The following is a 26126-nucleotide window of genomic DNA, read 5'->3' on the forward strand; positions in this document are numbered from 1 at the left end:
TAAAATTTGAATGTAAATAGTTGCAAAGGATTTAATTTCTAATGCATTGTTAATAGTATGAGAAAGAAAGTTGTTCCAAAACTGTGGCAGGACTTTTTTGTGTGATGTAACTTACAGCCCCTTCCATGAAGTCATTATGATTCCTGATAAAATGCTTGAGTAATTTCCGGATACAGTTTAATGGGATTAAGAAATCTTGAGAAGTTAGGGTTCCCCACTTGGCTAACTTAAGACACGTCAATCAGACTTTGGTCACTCTTCGGGTGTGGCACCATTTCTTTTTTCTCTAGATGTTTCTTCGAGAGAATCTCTGAATTGAGGCCAGTTTGAAATAGAATTTTCACATATACTAATAAAAAGTTTGAGAACATATTTTAGCAATTGACATTTTAAAATAAACTTGTTACATCACTTTTTAATTACAGCCAATGGACTCTAAATACCCTATGAGGCAGAGCTGAGAACGGGAGGAGAGCGGAGCCTTTGAGCAGCACCTGCGGGCTCCTCTCCTCTCCTCTCCGCACCTCACTCTCGTGGCCTGCCCGTCCTGCTGCCTGGTCGCCACCCAGAACTCCTTCCACCATGGCCACCTCAGCAAGTTCCCACTTGAACAAAGGCATCAAGCAGGTGTACATGTCCCTGCCTCAGGATGAGAAAGTCCAAAGTATGTCTATCTGGATTGGCGGTACTGGGGAAGGATTGCGCTGCAATGCCTGGGCCGGACAGGGAGCCCAAGTGTGTAGAAGAGCTGCCTGAGTGGAATTTTGATGGCTCTAGGACTTTTCAGTCTGAAGGCTCCAATAGTGACATGTATCTCGTCCCTGCTGCTGTGTTTTGGGACCCTTTCCACAAGGACCCCAACAAGCTGTTGTTCTGTGAAGTCTTCAAGTACAACTGAAAGTCTACAGAGACCAACTTAAGGCACACCTGTAAACGGATAATGGACATGGAGAGCCACCCGTCCCCCCCGGTTTGGAACGGAGCAGGAATAAATGCTCATGGGCATAGATGGGCAACCTTCTGGTTGGGCTTCCAATGGCTTCCCTGGGTCCCAATGTCCATACTACTGTGGTGTGGGAGCAGACAAAGCTTATGGCAGGGATAGTGTGGAGGTTTACTACCGGGCCTGCTTGTACGCCAGCGTCAAGATTGCAGGGAGAAATGCCGAGGTCATGCCTGCCCAGTGGGAATTCCAGATAGGACCCTGTGAAGGAATCGACATGGGAGATCATCTCTAGGTGGCCCATTTCATCTTGCATTGTGTGTGTCAAGACTTTGGAGTGATAGTAACCTTTGATCCTAAGCCCATTCCTGGGAAGTAGAAGGGTGCAGGCTGCCACACCAACTTCAGCACCAAGGCCACGCGAGAGGAGAATGGTCTGAAGTACACTGGGGAGGCCACTGAGAAACTGAGCAAGAAGCATCAGTACCACATCCGAGCCTACGATCCCAAGGGGGGCTTGGACAATGCCCGGTGCCTGACTGGATTCCACGAAACCTCCAACATCAATGACATTTCTGCTGGCGTGGCCAACCATAGTGCTAGCATCCACACTCCCCAGGCCGTCAGCCAGGAAAAGATGGGTTACTTTGAAGACTGTTGCCCCTCTGCCAACTGTGACCCCTTTTTGGTGACAGAAGCCCTCATCCACATGTGTTTTCTCAACGAAACTGGTGATGAGCCCTTCCAATACAAAAACTAAGTGGACTAGACTTGCAGCCATCAAACCTCTCCTGATTCTACATTCCACTGTCGCCCCTCTCTCAATTGTTCTAATAGCTGTAAATCAAAGGGCAGAATAGCAAGTTCTTTTTTTTTTTTTTTATTCTTCGTGCCCAGTTAACCTCTTGCTTTTTTTGGCCAGGATAGATGGGTCAAGTTCTTAATCTCTTCACACACCCCCCACCCCCTTTTTTCCTATCACTGAAGCTTTCTAGTGTGTTAGTGGGGAGGGCGGTGGGGAAACATAACCACTGCTTCCCTTCAGTCAGGTGTGTTCGTCCAATAGGCGTGTCCATCCGAACAGAGAGCACAGCATTTGTGATGGAGGGCGAGGTCTTTTCTTCAAGGTAGCTGAGTGGGGAGAGGACTGACTTACACTGTGGTTAGGTTAGGATTTCCTCTCTCAGTGGGAAGTTCCATTTCTCATAAAGTTATAATCAACTTTGTGTTAAAAGCGAAGATTGGGAGAGAAGGAAGACTGGGGATCAGGTCGGAAAACACTCTGTGCTCCTAGTGTGGTGCCTCCCTTGCCTGCAGCTAAATGCCCTCACCTGAAGACGACCCAGGCTGAATGGATGGACAGCCCTACCTTAGCAGAAAAGCTCTTATTGCTTGGTCCTCCATTTATAACACAAAGCAGAGTATTTTTATATTTAAGTGTAAAAACAAGAAAATTATATAAACGGGTATGCAGAAATGTGTGGGTTTTTTTCCTAAAAGAAAAACCATTCTCATCACTGGGAGCCAAATCTGCGGCAAGTAGTCTGGTTAGGCACGGGGACGTCCTTTTCAGTGGGGTGAGGGAGGCGGTGCTTGAAAAGTTGGCTGTTGGGGGCTGTTAGTCCCTTGCTACCACTTAAGGGTTTCCCTGCCCTGCCCACCCTTCTGGAGGGGTGGACACTTTTCCAGTAACAAGTGGCAGCAGTCACCAGAGCCCCGGGGCTTTGGTTTAAAGGACGCACATGTACTTGTACACACAGGGGTTAGAAACATGAGTTGCCTGGTCAATTTGAGCATGTTCCTGACAAGGGGTTTGGGGATTACTTTCTTGTGGGACTAGCATGTCACTAAAGCAGACCTTTTGATATATTAAAATTTTTTTTAAAAAAAGCAAAACAAGTTTAGATTTTAATCATATTTGTAGGGTTTTTAAGTCATTGTTTTACAGAATTGCTTGTTTGCTCCAACTGTCTCCTTCCCATCTCTGCTCTCTGAGGTGACGGGGACAAGACTGAGTCAAACACTTGTAATTTTGTATCCTGGTGTCTAGTCTGAGTGTGAAATATTCCTTTCCTTTGTTAAGATTCCTGAGGAGTTATTTTTTTCTTTTATAATAAAAAGCAAACCCCACTTTCAGCCATAAAATAAATACATACATACATACATACATACATACATACCATAATGATATGATACTCAGCATCATCTACATGAAAGATACAGGAATAAGTTATTTTTTGACAGCTGGAAATTTTACCTTGTTCCTTTTCTCCCCTCAAATTCATATTTCTACCCTCCACTTTATCCTAATATGATATTTCTTAACTGAAATTTTAAAATTAACTTCTCATAATTTTCTACAACAAAAGTAAGTCTATGAATTTTTGTGACGGTAGAGTTTACATTTTTGTTCCTGGATTGAGTAGTTGTTACAATTATTATTATTACCCAATTGATAAAAATGTACAAATGTATTACACATTTTGATAAATAATTATTACATATAAAATTTAAAGTTTATTGGAAATATATGTCTTAATGAGATGAATGGGGCTGGTTTATTCACTGCCCCTGCCACTCCAAGAAGGACATCTATCCATAAATAGAAATTACCTATTACTAGAAAGAGCTAGAGTTCACCATCAAGTCTATTCTTGTTCTTTCTTTTTATGGATGCAAGCTCTGAGGAGTGTTGTTTACAAAACAAGTACTTGGGAGTGGCAGGAGTTTGTTATAGTAACGTTACTCAACCCTGGATTTTTGAGTTATATTCTGAAATCACATTAAAAAAAACATATCTGCCAGCTGTCTTGACTAGGTACACTTTCAACTTTGTTGAAAGCAAAGAACTGGAAAAATGATTTGCAAAAGGATTAGCTCCTCAGTCATTAGAGTCCGATATAATATAGCCCAAGGATCTCAAGTTAGACCTTTTGGTAACCTGAGGGTTTTAACATCCCAAGACAATGCCCAGGGGTATGCAGGTAATTTGGGTCTCTGGAAAAAAAAAGAAAGAAAGAAGGGGGAAAAGCTCTGCTTTGTAGCTTTTTCTCATTTCCATGGTTTAAATACTTCCACCATGGCCAATTTCAAGCTACCAATTTGACTTCACTGACGTGGAGTTTGGAAGAGAGGCACACAATTGGCCTCCCTGCGAGCATGAGGCAGCCTCAACATGCTAGTCAATGCCTCACAGAAGGATTCTGAAAGGGCGAGCAGTGGGCCTGTTTCGTGAAATGTGACCAATGAGTGTGAAAGGGAAGGTGGGAGGTGAGAACTGGCTTGACCTCATGGGTGTTCTCAAGGACATCAATTTATGACAGAATACCCATGGATGCTGAGAACGCTGATTCCTTTGAACGCCCCATGTCTGCCTACCCCTTGGAAAGGCTGTGTCCCCAAGGCGCCATGTCCAGCCACTTGAAGACGACTGATTGAGAGGAGGAGCACAGGCCTGGGAGTCAGCCAGACCACAGCTCAAATCCTGCCTCTGTAACTTATGATGTTTGAGGGCTTGGACATATTGTTTAACTTCTATGAGTCTCATGTTTCTCCTATAAAATAGGAGAAGCCAATACCTATCTTCCAAGTTAGTAAGAGCCAGTGGTGTTACATGCACAGTGCTGGCATCCAGCAGATGCTCAACAGATGGATGTTACTATCAAAGTCCTTTTAATCGAGTCGAAGGGAAGAGACTTGGAGGACTGATGTTTAGGGTTTTGGTGTAAGCAGGAAACCCAGGTGCCTTGCTACTTAGGATTTTTATCCTCCGAAGCAAGTGACTGCTTTGGTTATCTTAAAATGCTAACTTCAAAACAGACTTTCAGCTTGTTTCTCCCCTTTTAATTCAATCTTTCCTTTTATGGAATGCAGAGGCCGGGATCTCCACTGGGTGTGGGAAAACAAGCCCAAGAGCAACCACGGCTCTCTCAGGGAGGAGAGATCAAGGCTGGTCATCTTGGACCAAGCCAGGAGGGTTAGTAACTCAGAAACAAAAGGGCCTCTTGCTCAGGTGGTCTCACCTGTAAGCCAGTCCTGTAGCCTGGTCCCCCGGGGCTTCGTTAGAGTGAGGCTCCTGGGGGCTCTACTTGCTTACTAAGCAGGCTTTTTAAAGTCTTGTTTAATGACGATGAATGGCAGGGCAAAGTCATGTCACCACATTATGAACAACTCCAGGGCACAACCAATATCTCACGTTGTACTTTATTTTTCTTCACAATATTAACTGGACAGACAAGGAAAGTTTAATGGCAATGTGACTTTCCCCTACAACACAAAGAAAGTGCCATTATATTTAATGCCGGCCAACCAGAGACTTACTTTATCTTAACTATCTAAAGTATGCTTACCATATATATTTTTGTGTGTGTACAGTGTTGCAGGATATCAGCCACCTCTAAAAAGTATCATTCTTAAAAACAGCCCATACAGGGTAAAAGCATGAAATCTTGATAACAAAAGCTTTCAATACAAAAACACTTTTTATACACTTATTCTATTGAAAACAAAAATAATCCCAGTAACTCAAAACAAAAGCAAAACTTGGTTGGAAATTTAAGAAGAAAATATAATAAACACAACCACCAATCCTTCCCCAAAAGAAATCTGATTGACTATCACTCCTTCAAATGCTACCCCGCAGGGAAAAACCTAATGAAATGAGCAGGCTGGAAGGCCCAGTGCAGATTTCCCGAAAGGTTTAGGTATATGGCATTACTAAGTATCTACACCACAATCATATTGAGTAACAGTCCCAGGATCTTTTGATTAAGCCTTTCTATCATCCACAAGTGTTTTTGTCTGCTGGGCTTACCTTGGTATAAAAAACAACCTGTCATCAACAGGATTTGGCTTTAAGTTATTTTTCTGGGGTAGTCATGATGAATTGGTGCAATACCATTCATACTCCATCTGGTTTTCTTTGTGCCCGGTGGGATGTGTATTTCATGGTTGGCCAAGGTCTGTCCCATAAGCACAGACATGTAACAGAATGATTCTTTGGCTAAGAATAAGGGACTTGTGGGGGCCGGCCCCGTGGCCGAGGGGTTAAGTTTGTGCGCTCCGCTGCGGCAGCCCAGGGTCTCGCCCGTTCGGATCCTGGGCACGGACGTGGCACCGCTCATTAGGCCACGTTGAGGCGGCGTCCCACATGCCACAACTAGAAGGACTTGCAACTAAGATATACAACTATGTACCAGGGGAATTTGGGGAGATAAAACAGAAAAAAAGAAAAAGAAAAAAAGATTGGCAACAGTTGTTAGCTCAGGTGCCAATCTTGGAAAAAAAAAAAAAAGAAAAGAATAAGGGACTTGTAATATGACTTGCCCAATTCAGTTTCACATTAGTTTTTTTCCCCCGTACTGTGCATAATAAATATTTATAAACAGATGTCCCTACCAACGAGAAGGTTTTCATTAAATATTGTGTTAGTTAAATCTGCAAACTTATTGTTTAAATGGCCCCTGGACATATTCAGGCTTGAAATTAATACCATTGATGGCAAATGTTTAAAAGAGTTTGGGTCCATCTGCATTGCCACAGAGAGCTGCACTCTGAGTTGTGCTGATGTCTCTAGAATCTAAACACACCACAGAACTTAAAAATGCTTCTTGTTTGTCTCACAAGGTCCTTCACAGAGGCATCACATCGACCCCAGGAAAGGTCCCATTTGTTTCCATTTCATACCCCACGGTCCTGGCTATTCTGAAAACCTCCACACCCTCATCCAGTCTTGGGAATGTTTTGCTCATTTGAGAATTCTTCCTCCTCCCACCCCCGCAACAAATGTCCTTTGTCCCATAATAATTTTAAAAAAAAAAATCCCTGAAAGATCCAAATTGAATAACAATAAAGATCTGATTGGAACCTTCATAAGCCTGACAATGTAGAATTGTATTTCTTAAAAAGTGTGTAACCACATTTGTTTGGGCTGCAAAAGACACCACGGAATAGATCAGACTAGAATTTCAACTGACTCCCTTATTTCCTTAGAATGGCTTATATTTCAAGACCTTCCTGTTTTCTTCTGATAGAGTAGGTGTCCATTACTAACTATAAGTGATAAGAAAGTATAAAAACAGCCACTGTCTTAAAAGTAGAATTGAAATTAGAATTTAAGTTCACAATTATAAATCAGTCATTTCAGCATAAATTTAGTTACAATATAGACTATTTGCAATTCTGTTCGTTTAGTAGATCCTTAGGAGAAAGCCAGACATGTCTTGGGACTGCCCTACTTTTTTACATTTAATCCTGATTATTATAACTCCTCTTGATTTATAATCACTTCCTAATTTCCTAAATTGGGTCAGGACAGGGTCTTCAGATGATAAGCAATAAACATTTACTAAGGAACGAAAAGTCACATCTAAAAGGAAGACCGTCTCTGAATATGCAGAGATAAGGGGGCTGGGGCAGAGGGTGCTGGTTTTTTTTGCTTGAACGATAGCAAGGTGCTTCCTTAATTCAAACATGATTTTTGTCCAAATCTGAAACCTACAAGAATTTTCAGCCACTGTCAAATCTGAGATGAATTGTTCGCCGTAGAACTCGTCAGCTGTTTCGATCTCTCTTTCAGAGCGCCTGTGCAGTGAGGGCTGCGGAGGACCAAAGAGGTTCTGGGGTCCTTTTCTCTTTGTGGCTCTTTTCAGAGCCCTGAACCCCAATCTGGAAAATGCGTGTGTTATACTTAACCCTGACCTTGGCCAACACACGAACCATGCTGTGGGTTAATTCCGGTATGAATCCCTTCTCAACACAAAGTAAGCAGGACTGGTTCTCTGTTGTCCAGATCACAGAATAATTGAGACAATGAAAAAATGACTAGTTGAGGCTTTTATATACATCATTGCTTCTAACATGTTTTTAACAACAAGAAAAATGCAATATCCACTACTCTTAGAGCAAGTGCAGCCACAATACTGTACAGTTCTGGGGTCAGGCGGCTGGGTACATTTACCATTAAAACCAGATAACAAAATCCTACAGCCAAAGGAAACCAGCCAGAAGTCAGCCCCCATGACCTTTTTTATATACACATTTTTAAGAATACTCTGCAAATCCCAGTTTGAACAATAAGAACAACAACAAAAGACAAATAGGCTTTATATTAAAAACGTCCATGTTCTTCACTGGTACTTCTAAAGCAGCTTGGAGGGTCTCGCCACTTGGAGTGTACTGCAAACTGACTCCATTAAGATGATCTTGGCAGGATAGCAGCACAGGATTTGATATTCCATATTCATCACTTTTGACAATGTAAACCTTTCATAAAATAATATTTTGCTTAAAAATTAGAATCATTCAAAGGTCTGATCGTCCTGTTCCCTGAGGCCTGCCAGGGAGGTCTGGCTTCATACCATGGATTTCCTGCTTTCTCGGTGTGGGGCGTCAGTGCCTCTGCATTTCAGGAAGAACCTGAAGGATAACCACGGAAAAGGGCCCTGTGGAAAGAGGCCAGGAGGGCCCTAGATGGGTCTATGTGGAAATAGGCCACGTAAAGCAACTCTCTAAAGGTCAAACCATCACAGCCAGAATTTAATCCCCTGGTCATTTCCCATGTAGATTTTGAACCGAATGAACCTCATGGGTTTAACCAAACATGTATGTAATCTTAAATAATGTGAGTTAAATTCTGATTTGCCCAGGGACAAGTAAACCTTCCAGGAACAAGGTCAAAGGGACAACAGATACATCCCTCACAATAAACAATTGTGTAGACATGGAAGTGCACATCACTTGGTTGAAGCAACGCGCCTCCACGGCCAGCACGTGCCAGGGTTTCTCAGGTAGCTGAGACCCAGGGCTTATCTCACCTTTTCATAAATGCTTTTAAAGAATTAAGAGACAAAAATATCTCAAATGGAAAAATGATCATTTTTGCTAACAAATAGTGTAGAGGCCATAACTAAATACGATTTTAAAAAAAAATGCTGAGATGCATGTATTTTTTTTAAAAGCAGCTTTCGAAATATCAACCACAGCATTAAACATTGAACATAGTACATTCCAAAGTTAATACAGATAAATGGTATATAATGCGATAATGCCACAGTTATTCCACGTATGTCTCAAGGCTGATTCTAAACTTGAAAAAATATTTTCTAGTTTATGAGCTGGAGATGCCACTTCTTTTGCTACTTGTCTAGAGTTTTCCATCACTGATTTTTTTTTTTTCTTTTTCACTGCCCCAGGATGTACAGATAACCTCCACATTCCACACCTGGAACTTTCTTTTTTGTCAGGTTTTCAAATAAAACCAAACTACAATGACAAGATAATGTTTTACATCGTAATTCCATAGCCATAGGTGAATTAATCCATGACACCCTATTTCAACGCTTCCTTTAGGATTTATGACCCTCTCCCAAGTCTTTAATTTAAAGCCTTGCTTTAAACTGCACAGACAGGTGGGCGGCCGCACAGCCAACACGCATGCGCCACAGCCACATGGCACACAGGCCGCATGTGTCACCTCTGCTCACGTGTCCTTTCGGTGGCGGCCTTCCCAGACTTCACCACCTCCCTCTGCGGGGAAAGGCGCAGCGCCTCCGTTTCCTTCCCTCCACCGTGATATAACCGTCTTAAGAACCTTGGCTCCCAGCTTCCACGTCTACATGGAAACGGGCCTAATGGGAGGCCCCCAGGGTCACAGGCCCAGCCTGCTGCTGCTCCTTCTGGACAGTGGAATTCTGAGCTCTGTCAGCTTCCAGACATTCGGAGACCACGCTGCGCTGTTGAAAACACGCGGAACAGGCCAGCGAGTGCCCAGCCTCAGTTCCAGGATGAGGCCTCCAAGCTGGGGCAAGGCAGGACGTCAGACTGCGGCCTCTTGCGGAGATGCAGGCACTTGTGGCGGCCTGATGCTTCTGGGTAACTCTAGCCTTCTTGGTGCGGAAGAAAGTCACCGAAATGTTCACTTCCTCGCATTCCAGAGAATTCTGTTTCATACACAGACAGAGCCAGTATTTGGAGGGGGAGCGTATCCAAAATATATGAATATACACATCAGGGCTTAAGGTACTGGATGGTATTGTATAAATTGCTAAAATTGCTTCTCGGCACAATTGGTAGCTTAAAAAAATACTTTCCTATGGTTTAACGGCATTTTCCCCATCATGTCCTTCGGTGTGGAACTCTTGGCAGATACCAAGTCCATCTGAAGTTCCCGATTTTCTTCTTCCAATCAGGTATGTACCATGCGAGCCATATGCAAAGTGTCTGCTCCTCAGGTCAGGGAAGATGGACTTCCCTCCAAGCACCTTCTCTCTTTTAACGTCCCAGCCCCCAGGGCAAATAAATGCAGAGAAAATGAACACCTTCTTCCTAACCTCCAGCAGCCAGAAACCTGGCTTCTGAAACAGTCAAGTCCTTTGTCAGTTTGTTCGCTCTTCAGATGGTGAGTCAGTCCAGCCAACAACATGGAAAACAAATCCGTGTTTATAGGCACAGGAGATCCAGGTGGAGCCGCTCAGGTGGGGCCTGGCAATTAGTGGTAGGCTTTCCAAAGACAGGAGGTTGGATGGGACTGTCTTAAATAAATAAATCTTTCTTTTCTTAATAATGTAAAAAATAAATGGTATTTCCCTTTGGCAGTAAAGAGCTGATTCGACGTTGAGCCTGAAAGCTGTTTTCGTTTTTTTTGTTTTAAAGAGACCACAGCTTCGTTTCATGGTACATCACTGGCAATGCATATATTTCTACTGCTTTAGTGAACCTTTTGCATATTTGTTTGTGGCAGGCCTGTTGACTTCACTTGTGGCCCAGATAGGCACCCAGGGTGATGCAAGCTCCCACCAGGGCCAGACTGAGCAGCGCCTTCAGAGACAGCCAGGAGAAATCAAACAGCGGCCGCATGCTGGGGCCGTACAGTTCCACAAAGGCGTCCTGCGGGGGGAGAGGAGGGAAGAAAAGAAAGTGTATTAGAGAAAGAGCACAGAATGCCGGCCCACAGGGAGAGAGGCACGGTGCCAGGGGGCCTGGGCACTTCTCTCCTGAAGTGACAGGCAAAACGTTCTTTGGGGGCAGTGATTTCAGACCCATTCTTTTCAATATTTACTGAGACCCTATTTGTGTGCCAGGCACCAGAGAGTCACGGCCATGAATGAACTAGACGAGCAGTTCCTGCCTCGTGAAGCTTTTATCTAGTTGAAGGGAATAGAGGGAAAACAAAATCACTGTATCATAGTGTGTGTTAGAGTGGTTAGTGCTAAGGGGAAACCTAAAACAGCAAAGGCTTCGAGAAATACTGGAGGCTGCAATTTTAGCTAGCCATGGCCATTCACTGAAGAAATACAAAAACAATGACTACGGCTACACGCCTTTATTGAGTGCTCACTTGACGCCAGGCCCTTGTCACCGATGCCTCACTTGCATTTTTCTGTTTGTTCTTCATATCCATCTTACGGAGTCATTTCCTTTGTTCCTGTTCTGTAGAGGACAAAACCCTGAGACTCACAGAGGTTAAGGATTTGTCTAATCAATGGCAGGGCTAGGATTTGAACCCAGATCCAAACCAGTGCCCTTCAGTCTGCTGATGCCCTCACACGACAGAGAGCAGCTCTGTGGGGAGCTTGGTCCCTGGGAGGCTGATGTGGTGGGCACAAGCAGGGTGGCCTCCACTGGTGGCATGCTGGCCTCTGAGGTCAAGGACAGTGTTCTCCCTGGGAAACGGAGCTGTTGCAGGGTTTCTCCCAGGGGGTGGCTAGACTGGATGACCACAACTCTGTGTTTAACTCAAGTTGTGTACTTCACAAAGCGCACATGGTCAGTTATGTGTCATGGGTTACCCAGGTCCCTGAGGAAAGAAGATGGCTCCTGTCTTCCCTTCCTATCGCTGCACTGAAGTCCGGCCTGCAGTGTGTTATAGCAAAGTCCTCTGGATTGTCTTAGATTGAACCAATCATTGAACGCTCATTTCTTAGATTTGTTGGGGGGGAGGATCAGGTTCCACCTTTGGACCCAATGAGAATTTGGACAACTCTCTAAATATATGAATCAGTAAATGGAATGCTTTTCACTTGGTGTGATTTATTCAGGGATGAAGAGGAAAACAAGACATAGTTCTGTTTTACTCCCAACCACCTGACATTGGAGCACACGATTTTTTTACAGGAGACAGTAACATACTGAGGCTTCCGGCTGCTGTGCGGGGGAGCGTATGACAGCGTTCACAGTATTTTTGTCTGTTTGGGGCAAGTGTTGCCATAGAGGGACCAGGTATCATCTTTGTCTCCCCAGTGCTGTGTGTGGTCTTGGTACATGTCAGTGCTTAATAAATGACTGTTCAATTAATGATTAAAGTTTCCTGAACTCAATAATTGGCTTGAATTCTGTGTTTGGCCCAATACTTCACCCAGTGCTTACTCTGCCTGTTTGAAATGATTCCTTCTATATACAACAGCCACTGGGAATCCTGGAGTAGTCTTGAAGGTGACAGTTTAAGGCATCATTAGGGGAACGCACACATTATTATATACAGATTTCCACAATTATTTTCCTGATTACATAGTATTCCATCTGTACTTTATTTAACCAATTCTTTATTTGGGTTGTTTAAACTTTTGCTAATATAAACAATATTATGATACATCTTTATACATAAATTCTTGTCTACTTGTTCAGATGCTTTTTTCAGACAAATTCCTAGAGCTGAACTGCGTTGACCAGTCATCAAAATTGCTTCCAGCCTTCCTGCAGTCATGAAGGGTTTGTGCTGAGCCATCTGCACTCTCTCACTGGTCACCCTGTGTCTTGTCTGGTTGGAGACAAGGGTTTAAGGTAGTGGTTCTCCCTGAGGGTGATCTTGCCCCCCAGGGGACATTTGGCAATGTCTGGAAACATTTTTGGTAGTGATGATTTGGGGTGGGGGTGCTGCTGGCATCTAGTGGGCAGAGGCCAGGGATGCTGTTCAACATCCTATAACTCACAAGACAGCCCTCACCACAAAGAATTCTCCAGCCCAAAGTGCCAACAGTTCTGAGGCTGAGAAACCCTGTGAAGAAGAGTTGAGAAGAAACTCCATGATCATGGACTCTAGAAGACCCAACAGGCCATCTAATGTGTCAACAGCTTTGGTCAAATTAGCACAAGATTAGTTAGTTAGCCTAGACAGGTAACTGCTCCCCAACAAGTGGGTGAGCTGTACCTTCGTATGTACTGGATTAACTTTTACCAGGAGAGGGCGCAAGGGTTTTCTTCTTTTTTAATCTATTGTTAACTTTCTCTAAATTTGAGCCTCAGCAAAGCAAGGCAATGGACGTAAATAAATGCATGCTTAGCGCTCTTAGTACAAAGATGAGGCGACAATCATGACTGTTTGTCCAGATACACACTTTCCTTATTTATGATCAGGGACAAACAGGGCAGGAAGGGGTCAGGATGTATTTACGAGCAGGAGAAACTTTGCCTCTTGCAAAGTTCATCCCAGGGTCCCACAGACAGAGCTGCAAAAGTCTAACAGCCCCCCGCCATGCTCCTCTCTCTGAGGGATGGTCGGGCTGGAACCCCTAACAGTCTAGCTAAAGGATGCCCCGAATTCCTCCGGGCACTGGCTCCGGGCTGTACGCAATTCGGCTTCACGTTGAGGGGGTGGTCAATGGTGGAGCCTTGTGTCCCCTTAGTTACCAGTGGAGTTTTCCATGGCAGACTATGGAACTGACTAAGCCCCTGTCCATCTGACCTTTCTGGACATGGAGCCATCATGGGAAAGTGGAGGAAGCAAGCACAAACTTGGGCTGGCATATTCTCCCAGTTTGCCTGGTGCACAGTACCAGGCAGAAGGCCTGCACAGAGGGCAGAAGAAATGCCTCTGAAAATATCCCTTCCTCTCTGGGGCTGCACTAATGCCGTCTCCCGACTCCTATCCCCTCACGTGAAGAACTGTGCTTCTGATGGGCCTCAGGAGCCATGTCTGATGTACTGTATGTATATAAAAAACAAAAACGAATAAAACATTTCTAGAGTGGGATGAGCCAGAGTAGCATCTCTTGACCCAAAGAAGGATCACAGAGGTGCTGACGCAGCCCCGGGGCTCTGGGACTCGGGAGAGAAGGCCTGGGTGAAATCTCGGCTTTGACATTTTAGTGCTCAGGACCGTGAGCAAACTACCCAACCCTGAGCCTTATTTATTTCACCCATAAAATTGGTTTTTGTGAAGATTAACTCAAAGCCATTTGTGAATGTGGTCCAGAATGTGAATTAGTGGAAGTATTAACAACTTGCTCTCTAGTCTGCCCTCTCCCAAACCTGCCACCTTCCTCCTAAGCCTGCCCTTCCCTCCAGATGGTCAACTGAGCCTGCTATTTTACAGAAGCAATTTACTAGTTCCCTCTAAAGAGTCAGCTTTGGGTTCTGAAGATGCTTGGTGATTTCTACAGAAATTGTGAATTAAAATATACACATGATGTATTCTGGTGGAAAATGGGAAGTGATAATACAATGCCCATCTATACTTCCTCATAAATTATTGTCAGGTTGTAGGGCTGAGGGGCGTCATCTAAGACTGAATCTGGCCCCTGAGCGTTGGTTTCAGGACTGGAAGGTCTTAAAAGCTACTTTCATAGAGAGTCTTCTTGCTTTTTCAAACATCCTGATTAGGGCGATTTCCGAAGTCTGTTTGAACAGTCTGTCATTATTTGTTTAAGTTTGAAAGCTGTTTTAAATAAACACATGCTCATTTTATGTATTAAAAGCAACAAAGAGGGAAAAAGAAAACCTGGGCCATCGTCATGTGATTCGGGCAAAATCCCAGTCCATATATTTAGGAGGCACCACACCCCTTGCTCATGTCAGGCCTGACAAGGGCTCTGCCCCGTCTCAGGGATGTGCACAGCACCTTCCGGGGGAGGGTCCGTTCTCCTTTCGCTGGCCCCTCACGCCAGAGAGGAGGCAGGCAGTGCCCCAGCTCTCACAGCTCTTTCTCAGACAGCTTCTCTACAAACTGCAAGTTCAAAGCCCACAGGTGGTCTGAGTCTGAGCTGCACCCAGGGTGGCATCAATGGGCAGGAGGGCCAAACTCCGATCCCAATAGTCTTGCTGCAGGGTTGGACATAAGCCAGGGAGGTGTGGACCGCAAGAGACCAGACTCAAGATTCCTAAGCTGGGGGGTGGGCAGCCAAAGTGTCCCCTCCCTCCTGCACTGGGACTGGTTGTGAGACCTCTTCCACCTCTCTCTTCCTCTCTCCCCCCATCCTCTCTCTTTCTCTTTCTGTCTCTCTCCTTCTTTCCCTCTCTATCTCTCCGTCACGCACACACACACACACTCTCCCTTGAGGCAGCCCACCCTCCAAAATTTTCCTTTCTCTTTCAAAACCCTTCTAGAAGTTTTGTTTAAACCTGATTCCAAATAAAATGAGACTGAAAAATAAACAAGTCGGACTGGCAAAAATTTAAAAGAATACTGAGTTCTGCTGAAAAGGATGGGGTGGGTTTGGGGTGGGAGCCCCAGAGACTCTTATACAATTGATGGACTCCCGGGTAAAGGGAAGTGCAGAGACCTTTCGTATTTGGCAATGTGTATCAAAAGCTTTACAAATATCCTTTTATTGGTAATTCCACTTCTGGTTATTTATTTTGAAAAAATAACGTGCACAGGTTGTTTATAGTGGTTAAAACAACTTAAATGTCTGAAAATATAATCGGTGAAATAACTTTTACCACATCCATACAATGGAATACTGTTCAACCATTAAAAGTTGTACCCTACATTTACTGGCAAGGAATGATGTTCCCAACATAACACTGAATGAAACAGGTAACAGGTAAACGAATGTCTGCACGTTCAGGCCCGTGGCTCAGCAGTGGTTCTCAGCTCTCCTTATATTATGGGGAAATTTAACATGGCTTGGTTGGCTATACACAAATTAGAAATTCGGCTACATTCCACAATCTTTGAGCTGAGTGTAGACGCAGGCATTCTATGATCAATGGGAGATCCTAAGGGAGGGAAGCCATCCTGCCCTCAAAGAGGTTACAATCTAGAGAGAGATGATGCCTCTGTGTGTCCGAAATCAAGGTGTGCCGCCATTTTGTATCCTGCACAGAGCAGAGGATCCTGTCAGCAGGAAGAAGAAAGTAAAACGAAAATCAGGTGGTGCCAACAGGAAGTCAAACGCTGCTATCAAATGCCTTTGATGTTTTCTATTTTTCATGGCTTTATAATTTTGTCTCCATGGGGATCACCTCCCTCGTGATAACCTGAGGGTTAGTGAAGGAAAAGAAAAAGGAAAAGGCGAACCACAGTAACACAAAACTGAGCTGGAAGGAACCTCCAAGTGAGTTCAGATCTCCTGCACTGGCGTAATATTGCCTAATAAAGATATTAGCCCTTTTTTAATAGTGAGGAAACTGACATCTAGACAAGAAGAGTAAATGACTTACAGTATGTCCCAATAAGCAGACAGAAGACGGAGGAGAGTAGGGGCTGGGTTTACATCCTCTGCCTCCGGTGCTTAATGAGTTAGGACACTGGCAAGCAGCTGGGTCTTCTATCTCCCTGGGCGCCTCCTTCCTGCCTCCCTCAGCTTGCTTCCTCCCATCCCGGACCTTCCTTTGTGCCCTGTCCCTGACCCCATCCCACGGCAGCCTCGTCTGGCCTTCCAAGTGTTGCTGAAGCAAGTTGCCCAACCATGCAGTCCGGTGCTGCTCTAAATTCACGGTCTCCCAACTCAGTGACTTCTTGAAACCACTTAGCGCTCCCTTCCCTTGGTCTGATCTTTTCTGTTCCTATCCACGGCTATTCCAAACAGCCACCACTTTTCTCCTGTGTTCGCCTCTCTGTTTAACAGCTGATGTCACCTCTTTCTTCTCTGAGAAAATTGAGGCCATGGAGGGAGAATTACCCCAGCTTCCTATCCTGGCACATCCACTGACTTACATCTCGATCCGTCCTTCCCATCCTGCGCCCTTATCCCACTGTCTCCCATTGCTCCTGGAACCTTTCTCCATCAGCTGGTCCTACTCTCAACTATGATTTCAACCTCATCCTTCCTTCTGTCTCTTTTTCCTTGGCATACAAACATTCAGATTTCCTGAAAATGCTCATGCTGATGCTATATTCCACCCTAATCATTATCTTCTCTCCTTGCCCTCTCAGACAAGCAGCTAACCCACCCTCACTGGTTGTCTTCCCACCCTCATTTTAATCCACTCAGCATGGTTTCTTCCTCCATTGTGCCTCTGAAACTACCCCCCACCCCCAGAAACCACCAACACCCTCCCCGTCCCGTGGCTAAAGCTAAATCCACTGGATGCTTTTCAGATTGCATCATTTTTTCTTTTTTTTAGAAGGTTTTATTTTTTCATTTTTGAGGAAGATTAGCCCTGAGCTAACTACTGCCAATCCTCCTCTTTTTGCTGAGGAAGACTGGCCCTGAGCTAACATCCATGCCCATCTTCCTCTACTTTATACGTGGGATGCCTACCACAGCATGGCTTTTGCCAAGTGGTGACATGTCCACACCTGGGATCCGAACCGGCGAACCCTGGGCCGCCGAGAAGTAGAATGTGTGAACTTAACCACTGCGCCACCAGGCCGGCCCCTTTTCAGATCGTACCTTAATGGGTGCTTTGACACTTTGGACACTGAGATCACTGAAAGTCTTTGCCTCCTGGAGAATTTCTTCTCTGCCTCCTTCATGGGCACCTCCTCTTCTGCCTGCCCTGATGGGGACTCGATGCTCCCTGGGCTTCTGTCTGGACTTGTCTACTCTCTTTTTGGCTCATCTCCTTCACTCTCATGGTCTTAAATACCATCTTTATGATGATGTCTCTGAAATCTTTATATCCAGCCCCACCTGCTCCTTTTACTGCCAGATTCTCATTCCAATCACTTGCTACGATGTCCCACTGGAAGTGACAACGCAATCTGTCCCAAACCGGAGTTAGGATAGCCCTCTCCAGCAAGCCTGCCTCTCTTCTTGCTTTCTTCTTGCTTTCACCATGCCCATGCTGTCAAGTAAACCCACAGCCCGAGAGTCCCCTAGATGCTTTCCTCTTCCTCATCCCTCATCCATTCATTGATAAATCCCACAGTCTTAGGTTGGGTTTTTCCATAAGCAGAAACAAAGACAAAGATTTGAGTCTAAGTGGTTTATTTGGGAGATGATCCTAGGATCTGCTGCTGGCAACTGGAGCTCAATCCTGCTGGGAAATCTGCAGCCAGTGCAGAACATTCAGATTTGTTATTCCACTGAGGGGCTAGAGAGCTGGGGTATTTATACAGCAACTCCTTACATTCATTGGCTAAGGGTTGCTCCTCTGGAGGCGTCAACACCCCAGCACTTCTGGCCAGTCATACACACAGGCAAAGTGGGCTCTAGAGGCCAGAGAAAGCCCTCAGGGAAAGAGATGCAGTTGCTGCATCTCTTGTAGCTGGAGGTCAAGATAGTGAGCGCTGAAGTGGCAAGGGGACATGACAGGGCAATAAATAACCACTAATTTGACCACCTAGCTATTTCTCTAACCCTATTGCCTTCTCTCCCCGGGATTACTGCTATGATTGCCCATCTGATCTCTCTGCCTCCAGTCTTGTGCCCTGCTGTTCAGCTGCCTCTCCATATTGCAGTCAGAGTGATATATTCAGAATCAAATCGGTCATTTGCATGCTTAAGTCCAAATTGGTTAACATGGCATCCTAGGCTCCCAATGCTCTGGGCCCAAACTAGCTCTCCTGCTCAGCTTCTGTCACTTGTAAGTTAACTCTGGCTCATTCAGAGATTCAGTGCCATCATTTTCTGCAGGCAATTTTCTCCCAGCCCCTAGGTTGAGCTAAATAATCCTCGGCTATTCCCTGTTCACTGTATCATCTGAAGATCATCTGTTTACACGTCTGTCTTCCCCGATTCAATCAGTAGCACCTGGAGGTGCAGGGACCACGTTTTATTTATCTCTGGATCCCTGGAGCATATGTCTGTCACATATCAGGCACTCAGCAAATGTTTGTGGAGCTGAAATAAACTGCTTTCTTTTACTATAGAACAGATTTTCCAAACATATCTTAATAGGTGATTTTTTTAAAGGGGAAATGTTCAAAGGACAAATAAATGATGGGCTTAAATAAAATTCAGTGCTTTTTCTGCAGCAGCCTCTAGTGTTTTCCTACAAGGGGCTGATGTTTAGCCAGGTGATAATGGTCAGCGTCGGATCTGGTGGGTCAGCGTCTGTGCCATGCTGCTTGTGAAACATTTTGAGTAACATCCTTACCTGTATGCCTTGGGAGTCTCCAAGAGAGGCATACGCTGTGCAACATTTTCCAAACTTGTTTGACCACTGACCCCTCTGTCAGGGAGATTCCTGCTGTGTTATGAAGACACACTTTGAAAATGCTGCCTGGAGGTAAAAAAAACCATAATCCTGGGCATTGGCGAGAGAGGCAGCATTGGTGCCCATTGAACACGACAGAGGAGATGATCACAGGCCTCAAGCTGTTTCTGAACATCCATGGGAACATAAAGCCGCTGATGGTAACCAGTCCCGGATTCTACTGTGGGTGTGAGACTCATTCTCGGCACTCTCGGTGACTGCTTCAATGCACAGAGCACACAGACACGCAATCGCCAGGCAAGAGAGGATGCTGGGAGAAGGAGAAAGAAGGAAGCGAAGGAGGGAGGGAGGGAGACACGCACGCAGAGATGAGAGTTGTCCCTGAAGCTAAGACAGCAGTAATTCACCTGTCCCCCACAGGGTGGTAACTGAGATCAAAACGGGAAGCAAGCAGCCCGGGCCGCTCTGAGGGGTGGCCAGCAGAGCGCACGCGAGGAAGTGAGGACTTTTTCTACCTGAATAAAGCAGCTGGTGAGGAAGTGACTCCATTTCCCCCCTTATCATTGGCTCGGCAGGATTTCCTCTGCAGCCACTTTGTGCTGAATGAGTCTTGAGGGTTCCGTCTGCAGATCAGAGCCGCTTTGGCAGTTGCAAGCTGCTGTCCCCTGCGGCTCTTCCTCCCTCACCCTCCCGTTACTCCCAAAATATTGATTCCGGGTTTGGAGGAAAAGGAAAGAGAAAAAAAAAACCCCAACTCTCGAGCGTTTAACTGAAGGACACACAGCTGCCTGGCCTGCAGATTGTGAGAAGAACCCCAGCAAGAGAAGTGGGATGACTCCTTCCACCAGGCTTGCTGGGCTCCCCGAAAGCCATCTCCAGTGAATGGGGCTTGATCCTGGAGGAACTCTGTGCCCAGGAGGAGGGGCTAGTTGAATCATGGGCCAACAACATGAAATGAAACTTAATCTAAGTGTCATCTGGATGTAACTAGAAACCTGCTAGAGAAATGGCAGGAGATGAAAAACCCAAACAAAACAAAACTTGCCTGCCCACCGCCTACCACAGTTGGTCTAGTGAAGTTTTGGTGTATTTTGTTATGCAAATTGAGTTCAGGATGCAAATCAGGCAGGGGCCCTCAGGAGCTAGGGAGGGTGAAAAATGAGAAGCCCAAAGAGTTCCTTCCTTTCCTGAGCAGGGCACAGCTAGAAAATAATTTGCAGAGGAGTCTGATGCTCCCGGGATCCTGCAGCCACGGAGCCAGGTTAAAGGCTGCTTGCCACATCCACCTGCTGGACGAGACTTGAGCCAGAGCAGGATTCCAGGGTGCGATCTCGATCTCAGAGGTTCTGGTTGTCTAAGTGCCCTCGAGGCTGGTGTAGGAGGTGCTATCTGGAGGTTAGCACAGAGACAAATTCCCCAGCACCAGCTATGCAAATGCTGCAGGGAGAGGGTGCTTAGACACCTGTGGGGTTAAGTCCCTCCTGCCAGGAGGTTCGAACAGTCCAGTGCTTCAGAAGACCAAAGGTGGAAACAGGCAAGCAAGGCATCTATAGCAAAATGTGCTAGAACTATGTGAAGAATCGTGCTATTTGGTTTATCATGTTCGTATAATAAACCCAAACAGGAGAGACTAAAGGTCATATCTATGCTAGACCTTGAGATCTCCTCATCTTTGGGTCGCTTATTCATTCAAGAACCAACATTTTTATAAGGTGCTGAGGAGTCTTAAAGCTAAACAAGACCCAGGTCCTGCCCTGTAAGAACTGCTCTTAATATTCTCATGCGTTCACAGGGGCTTTAATGGGCATGAGAATCTCCTCGGTATGTTCAAAGCACTTGGTGTGTGTGTAGGTGCATTCATCCTGCAGGGTTCTGGGGAGGGGAGAAGTGACCCATGCTGCTGTGCTCATTTTACAGCCATCCCTCTCAAGGCCCTAAGAAGGGTGCCTTCCGCAGGATCTCACGGGCACAAAGGCCGCAGTAACCTGCCTCGCAGTGTTTTGGCTTTAAAACAAAGTTTCTTCATTTTTTTCCCTTACCTTCCTCATTCCACTACCTTCTTTTGGCTAGAAGCGTTCGGTGCCCTGCATTTTCTGGCACTTGGCTCTTTCTTGCTTTGGGCTTATGCTATTTTCACTTTTGGGGGGAAATAATCACTTTATGATAATTGTGTTGAGCATGAAAGTGTGTCAAGCAAAAAAAGGGTAATTACTACCATCCAACAATAAAATGACAAATAGCCCAATTAAAAAATGGGCAAAGATTTGAATAGATATTTCACCAAGAAGATATACAAATGGCCAAGAAGCTCAAGAAAAGATGCTCAGCATCACTAGACATTAGAGAAATGCAAATCAAAACCACAATGAGATATCACTTCACACCCACTAGCATGGCTATAATGTAAAAAATGGACAATAACAAGTGTTGGCAAGGAGGAAGAGAAACTGGAGGCCTCGCACATTGCCAGTGGGAATGGAAAATGGTACAGCAGCTGTGGAAAACAGTGGTGGTTCCTCAAAAAGTCGAACAGTTACCACGTGATCCAGCAATTCCACTCCTAGATATATACCCAAAATGACCAAAAATATATGTTCACACACAAACTTGTACACAAATATTCACATTAGCATTATTCATAATAGCTAAAAGTGGAAATGACCCAAATGTCCATCAATGAATGAATAGGTAAACAAAAGCTGGTACATCCATATGATGGAAAATTATTCAGCCATAAATAGGAATGAGGCATTGATACAAGCTACAGCATGGACAAACTTTGAAAACATTATGCTCAGTGAAAGAAGCCAGGCATAAATGGTCACACAACATATGATGTCATTTATATGAAATGTCCAAAAGAGGCAAATCCATAGGGACAGAAGTAGATTAGTGGTTGCCAGGGTCTGGGGAGAGAGGAGCACGGAGAGTGACTACTAACGGGTAGAGGGCTTTTTCTGTTAGGAGTGATGAAAAAGTTCTGGAATTAGATAATGCTGATGATCGCGCAACCTTGTGAATATACTAAAAACCAATGAATAAGTCACTTTGAATTGAATTTTATGGTATGTCAATCATAAAAAAGACTTAATTACATTTCTAAGACTACATGAAGAAGGAGACTAAACGATTTTTACACCACATGGAATTTGACAGAAGGACTCGCTTGTTCTGTACCTCTTGCTTAGAGGTGTGTGGGAGATTGGGCTCCTTAGGAAACTACACAATTGCTATCTTCCTTTTAATAAATTTTTTAAAACGTAGGAGGTGGCATGGTGGGTGAAAACTGTTCCGGATGAGAAGTTAGGATGGCTGAGTGCCTATCTGGGTGAGCGGCTCACTTCACCTCCTGGGCCTTAGGTTTACTTTATCCGAAAACTTTATCAGTCGCTGATCTCCAAGGACTCTTTCTGCCGTCTACCATCACGGGCTTACACAGTTAACGATCTTATTCTCCATCTTTTCCCATGCATCTCTCAGGACGTGTTACTGTGTTACCACGACAACTGTAAATGACTCTTCTCAGTGTGGACAGTCTCTGCCATGCTCTGGCCTCTACACCCCTCCTTCGCCCCAAATACACACGTGGCCTCAGCGCCTCCTCCTGTGAGCTTCATCCTCTGGGCCTCCTAGAGCCCCTCTTCTCTCCAGCATGGGAGCCAAGCTTCCGTGGCCTCCGACACATCTGTGTGCTTCCCATCTCTTTGTTTTCAGGATCATGATCCAGGCATTTGTCCCTCAGAGCCCTGTGCCTCTCACGCCAATTTTAATTAGAACCGGTAACGTCACGGTGTGGGAGGTTCCACTTCCCCTTAGAATCAGACAGGACTCTCCATCGCCCGCAGTGGGCTGGGGACTCCTTGGGCAGACTGGCATTTGGAATGTATCCACCAACTGTTCTTTCTTGGGTTCTGGAGCGGGTGTGGCTACCCTCCCAGCCTCCTCGTCAGTGTCCAGACCTGCCTCGGCCTACGTGAGCATGACCACCGTGCACGTGGTGGCAGGGGAGGGTGAGCTCTCTGCCGGTCGTTGTCTGTGCCAAGCATGCCGCGTCCACCGTGCCTGGCACAAGACTCGTGGATGCGTGGCATGGCCAAGGCACCTACCCCTCTCCCTGCCACTGCAAGAGTTAATTCATGAAAATATGCCAAAAATGGGAACCAGAAGCAGATGCTCGTTGAGTTCTGCAGCCTGGCCTAATCGCTGTCATCAGGACACCGCTGCTGGGGGGCAGGCAGGGAGGGGGCCCGTCATTTATTAAACATGGAGGGCCAGAGTTGAGGGCTGAATGTCTGATTCTCACTTGTTTAAATCAGCAAGTGTTGACTGAGGCCGCTGGGTGGGGGGAGTACAAAGAACCCTCATTTCCTAATAGGAACTTGCTGAAAGTGGTCTCAGACCTGGAGGGGGGATGTCAGCATGAAAAGAGCCAAGCAGAGGGAGTGTGCGTGTGCGCCACCCTCAGCGGGGCACTGCCAGCCTCCAGCCAGGCCTGGCCTGACACTTGCTTTCAGGAAGTTAAGAAATCAGCACGGGTATCTTTTCAGGAAACTCCACACCACACTGGCTTCTGGGCCTTTGCCTCAGTGACAGTCTCTGACATTTGTCCAGGGCCAGATTTGCTCACACCCCCGATGGTGCTGACCCTGCTGTTCTCAGTGTGCGGCAAATAAGTCACAAACTCTGCTTAAACTTCCCAGGCTGCTAACACCGCGCTCGAAAGCACCCTGAGACATAACAAAGCTTACCCTGTTCCCAGCTCCCCATTCTGCACCCCCGTGTGTCACTGTGTGACGGTCAAAATGACCAAGGTGATCTTCTGAGCAGCCTGTGGGAGCAGACTCTCCCCGACGCCGTGGATCCCCCCTCAGTCAGAGCTCCAGCTTGGGGGGCAGAGGAGCTGGAGTGTGGTGCTGAACTCGCTCAGTGGACTCCATGTGGGCGCGCTGAGAACAATCTGCTTTCATTTTGTAGTTTATGATTTACTTCAGTTCACCTGGAAAGACTCAACGTGAATAAAAACAGATGCATTTCAAGGCATGCTGCCCAGCTCTTTGACAATCCTCTTCCTTCCGCATCCGACAGTCGTCCTGTGTCCAGGAAGACAGCAGACCTCGCCATCACAAGGAAAACACGGTCTCTGTCAATGACAACAACTGTGAGTGCTGGGACGGACAGACCCAGGCAAGGTCAGCGCTGTGGCTCTGGATTCAGGCTCATTAGTGCATGGATGCAGATACGCTGGCATGGGCTCTCGTCTGAGTAGATGTTTACTATGAAGGACTTCTGACTGTGTGCTCTCTGTTGCCAGAACAATACAGGGCCGTATACACAAACAGAGAGAGAGATGGACACAGAGAGAGACAGAGAGATAAAGATCCTGAAATCAATCATGGATCAGCTTCAAGTGAGAGGAGGGGCTGACAATCGTCCATCGGCAGAGCCTCCAGGGGGACAGTTGACGGCTGGTTGACCCGACAAAAGGACACCGTCTTGCAGTGAACTGAGCCTGCTGTGGACATCAACAAGGTCAGAATACAACGTGTGTGCACCAAACAAGGCCTGTCAATGTTGCTGGCAGTGGGTACTTTCAAGGAGAGAAGCCATGCCCCTGGGAGCTCGACTTCCAAGGCAACTGTCACTTCCTGTCACATATGCTCAGAAACACTTGCAGCTGGCGGTGTGGAGCCTGTGGGACCTGTCAGCAGAAGGTGCTGGGCCCCGAATGGGATCAGAACTACACGCCTGGGCCTTACTATACGAACTACTCCTCAGGCAAGAGGCAGGGCCGGAGCTTCACAGGTCGACCTGGCAGGTCAGTGGTCAGCGCTCTCGTCTACATGCATGGCCTTGCAGCTCCTGCCATCACTGAGACTTTGGAGTGGGTCAGCTTGAGCTGAATTTCAGGATGCAAACATCCACTGAGCACCTTCTCTCTGCACTGCACTGTGCTCAGTGCTGCAGGGAAACGCAGGTGACCACACCACCTGTGTGACAACGAGCTCCTTGGACCCATTACAGCACCTTACCCAATCAAGGACTCAAAAATTGCTCTCCAGTGAGATGACTCAGAGACAGCAGCATCCCACTGGAAATATTGTTCACCCCTAAGGTCAAGTTTGAGTTGGTAAAGCCTTCAATTTGGGGTCTAGCAAATTATGTCCACCAAGGGAACCCTTTGGCCAAGTGCATGAAATCTTGGATCCACATGCAACATGCTTTTCATAATAAAATTGGTGCAAACTCTGGATGGCTCTGGCAGCACTGCTGGGTCTTCTTGCACGAGGGGCCCTAGTTCCTCTTGCTTTGATCTCTCCTTCGGACACATCTGAATCAAGCAGTCCAACCACAGTCAAATCACTCATCAAAGTACTTATTTAGTGGCTACTTCTGGGATGAAGAGAGAAAACTAACTGTTGTGCCAAACTTCATGAGGTGGCTCTTATAAATGACCTTATACTGAAGAGACTAGGCTCAGAGAGGTTACACAACTTGCTCAAGGTCACAAAGCTCACAGTAGCCAAGCTGCAGGGTTTTTTCTTTTGTTTTCGTTTTGAGGAAGATTGGCCTTGAGCTAACATCTGTACCCATCTTCCTATATTTGATATGTGGGATGCCTGCCACAGCATGGCTTGATAAGTGGTGCGTAGGTCCGTGCCCGGGATCTGAACTGGTGAACCCCGGGCCGCCGAAGCAGAGTGCAAACTTAACTGCTGTGCCACTGGGCCAGCCCCAAACTGCAGTTTGAATCTGGGACTGTGCAACTCCTTGGCGTGTGCTTTTTCAACCACACTTAGCTTCTCCTATTGGAGACAGAAAAGAAGTACGAGATTCAGGACTTGGGGAGACAAGCAATAAATATGAGAGGTTAAATAGACAGTCCTGAGGAGTGACAGGGAAGGCTCGATAAATGCATCAAGAG

General features: G+C 45.9%; 1 protein-coding gene and 1 pseudogene across 1 annotated transcript in view; one reads left to right on the forward strand and one right to left on the reverse strand.

Moving 5' to 3' along the window:
• Nucleotides 1–444: 444 nt before the first annotated feature.
• Nucleotides 445–2420, forward strand: LOC111774759 (glutamine synthetase pseudogene; annotated as a pseudogene).
• A 2710-nt stretch (nt 2421–5130) lies between these two features.
• BCL2 (BCL2 apoptosis regulator) overlaps nt 5131–26126 on the reverse strand; it is a 173670-nt gene continuing 152674 nt past the window's right edge. Inside the window, exon 3 of the mRNA XM_001490436.5 lies at nt 5131–10828. Coding sequence (XP_001490486.1) covers nt 10694–10828 — 135 coding nt within the window. The 3' untranslated portion in view covers nt 5131–10693. The remainder of the gene's footprint in view (nt 10829–26126) is intronic.

This window comes from Equus caballus, chromosome 8 (genome assembly GCF_041296265.1).
Source record: "Equus caballus isolate H_3958 breed thoroughbred chromosome 8, TB-T2T, whole genome shotgun sequence".
Classification (NCBI taxonomy): Eukaryota; Metazoa; Chordata; class Mammalia; order Perissodactyla; family Equidae; genus Equus; species Equus caballus.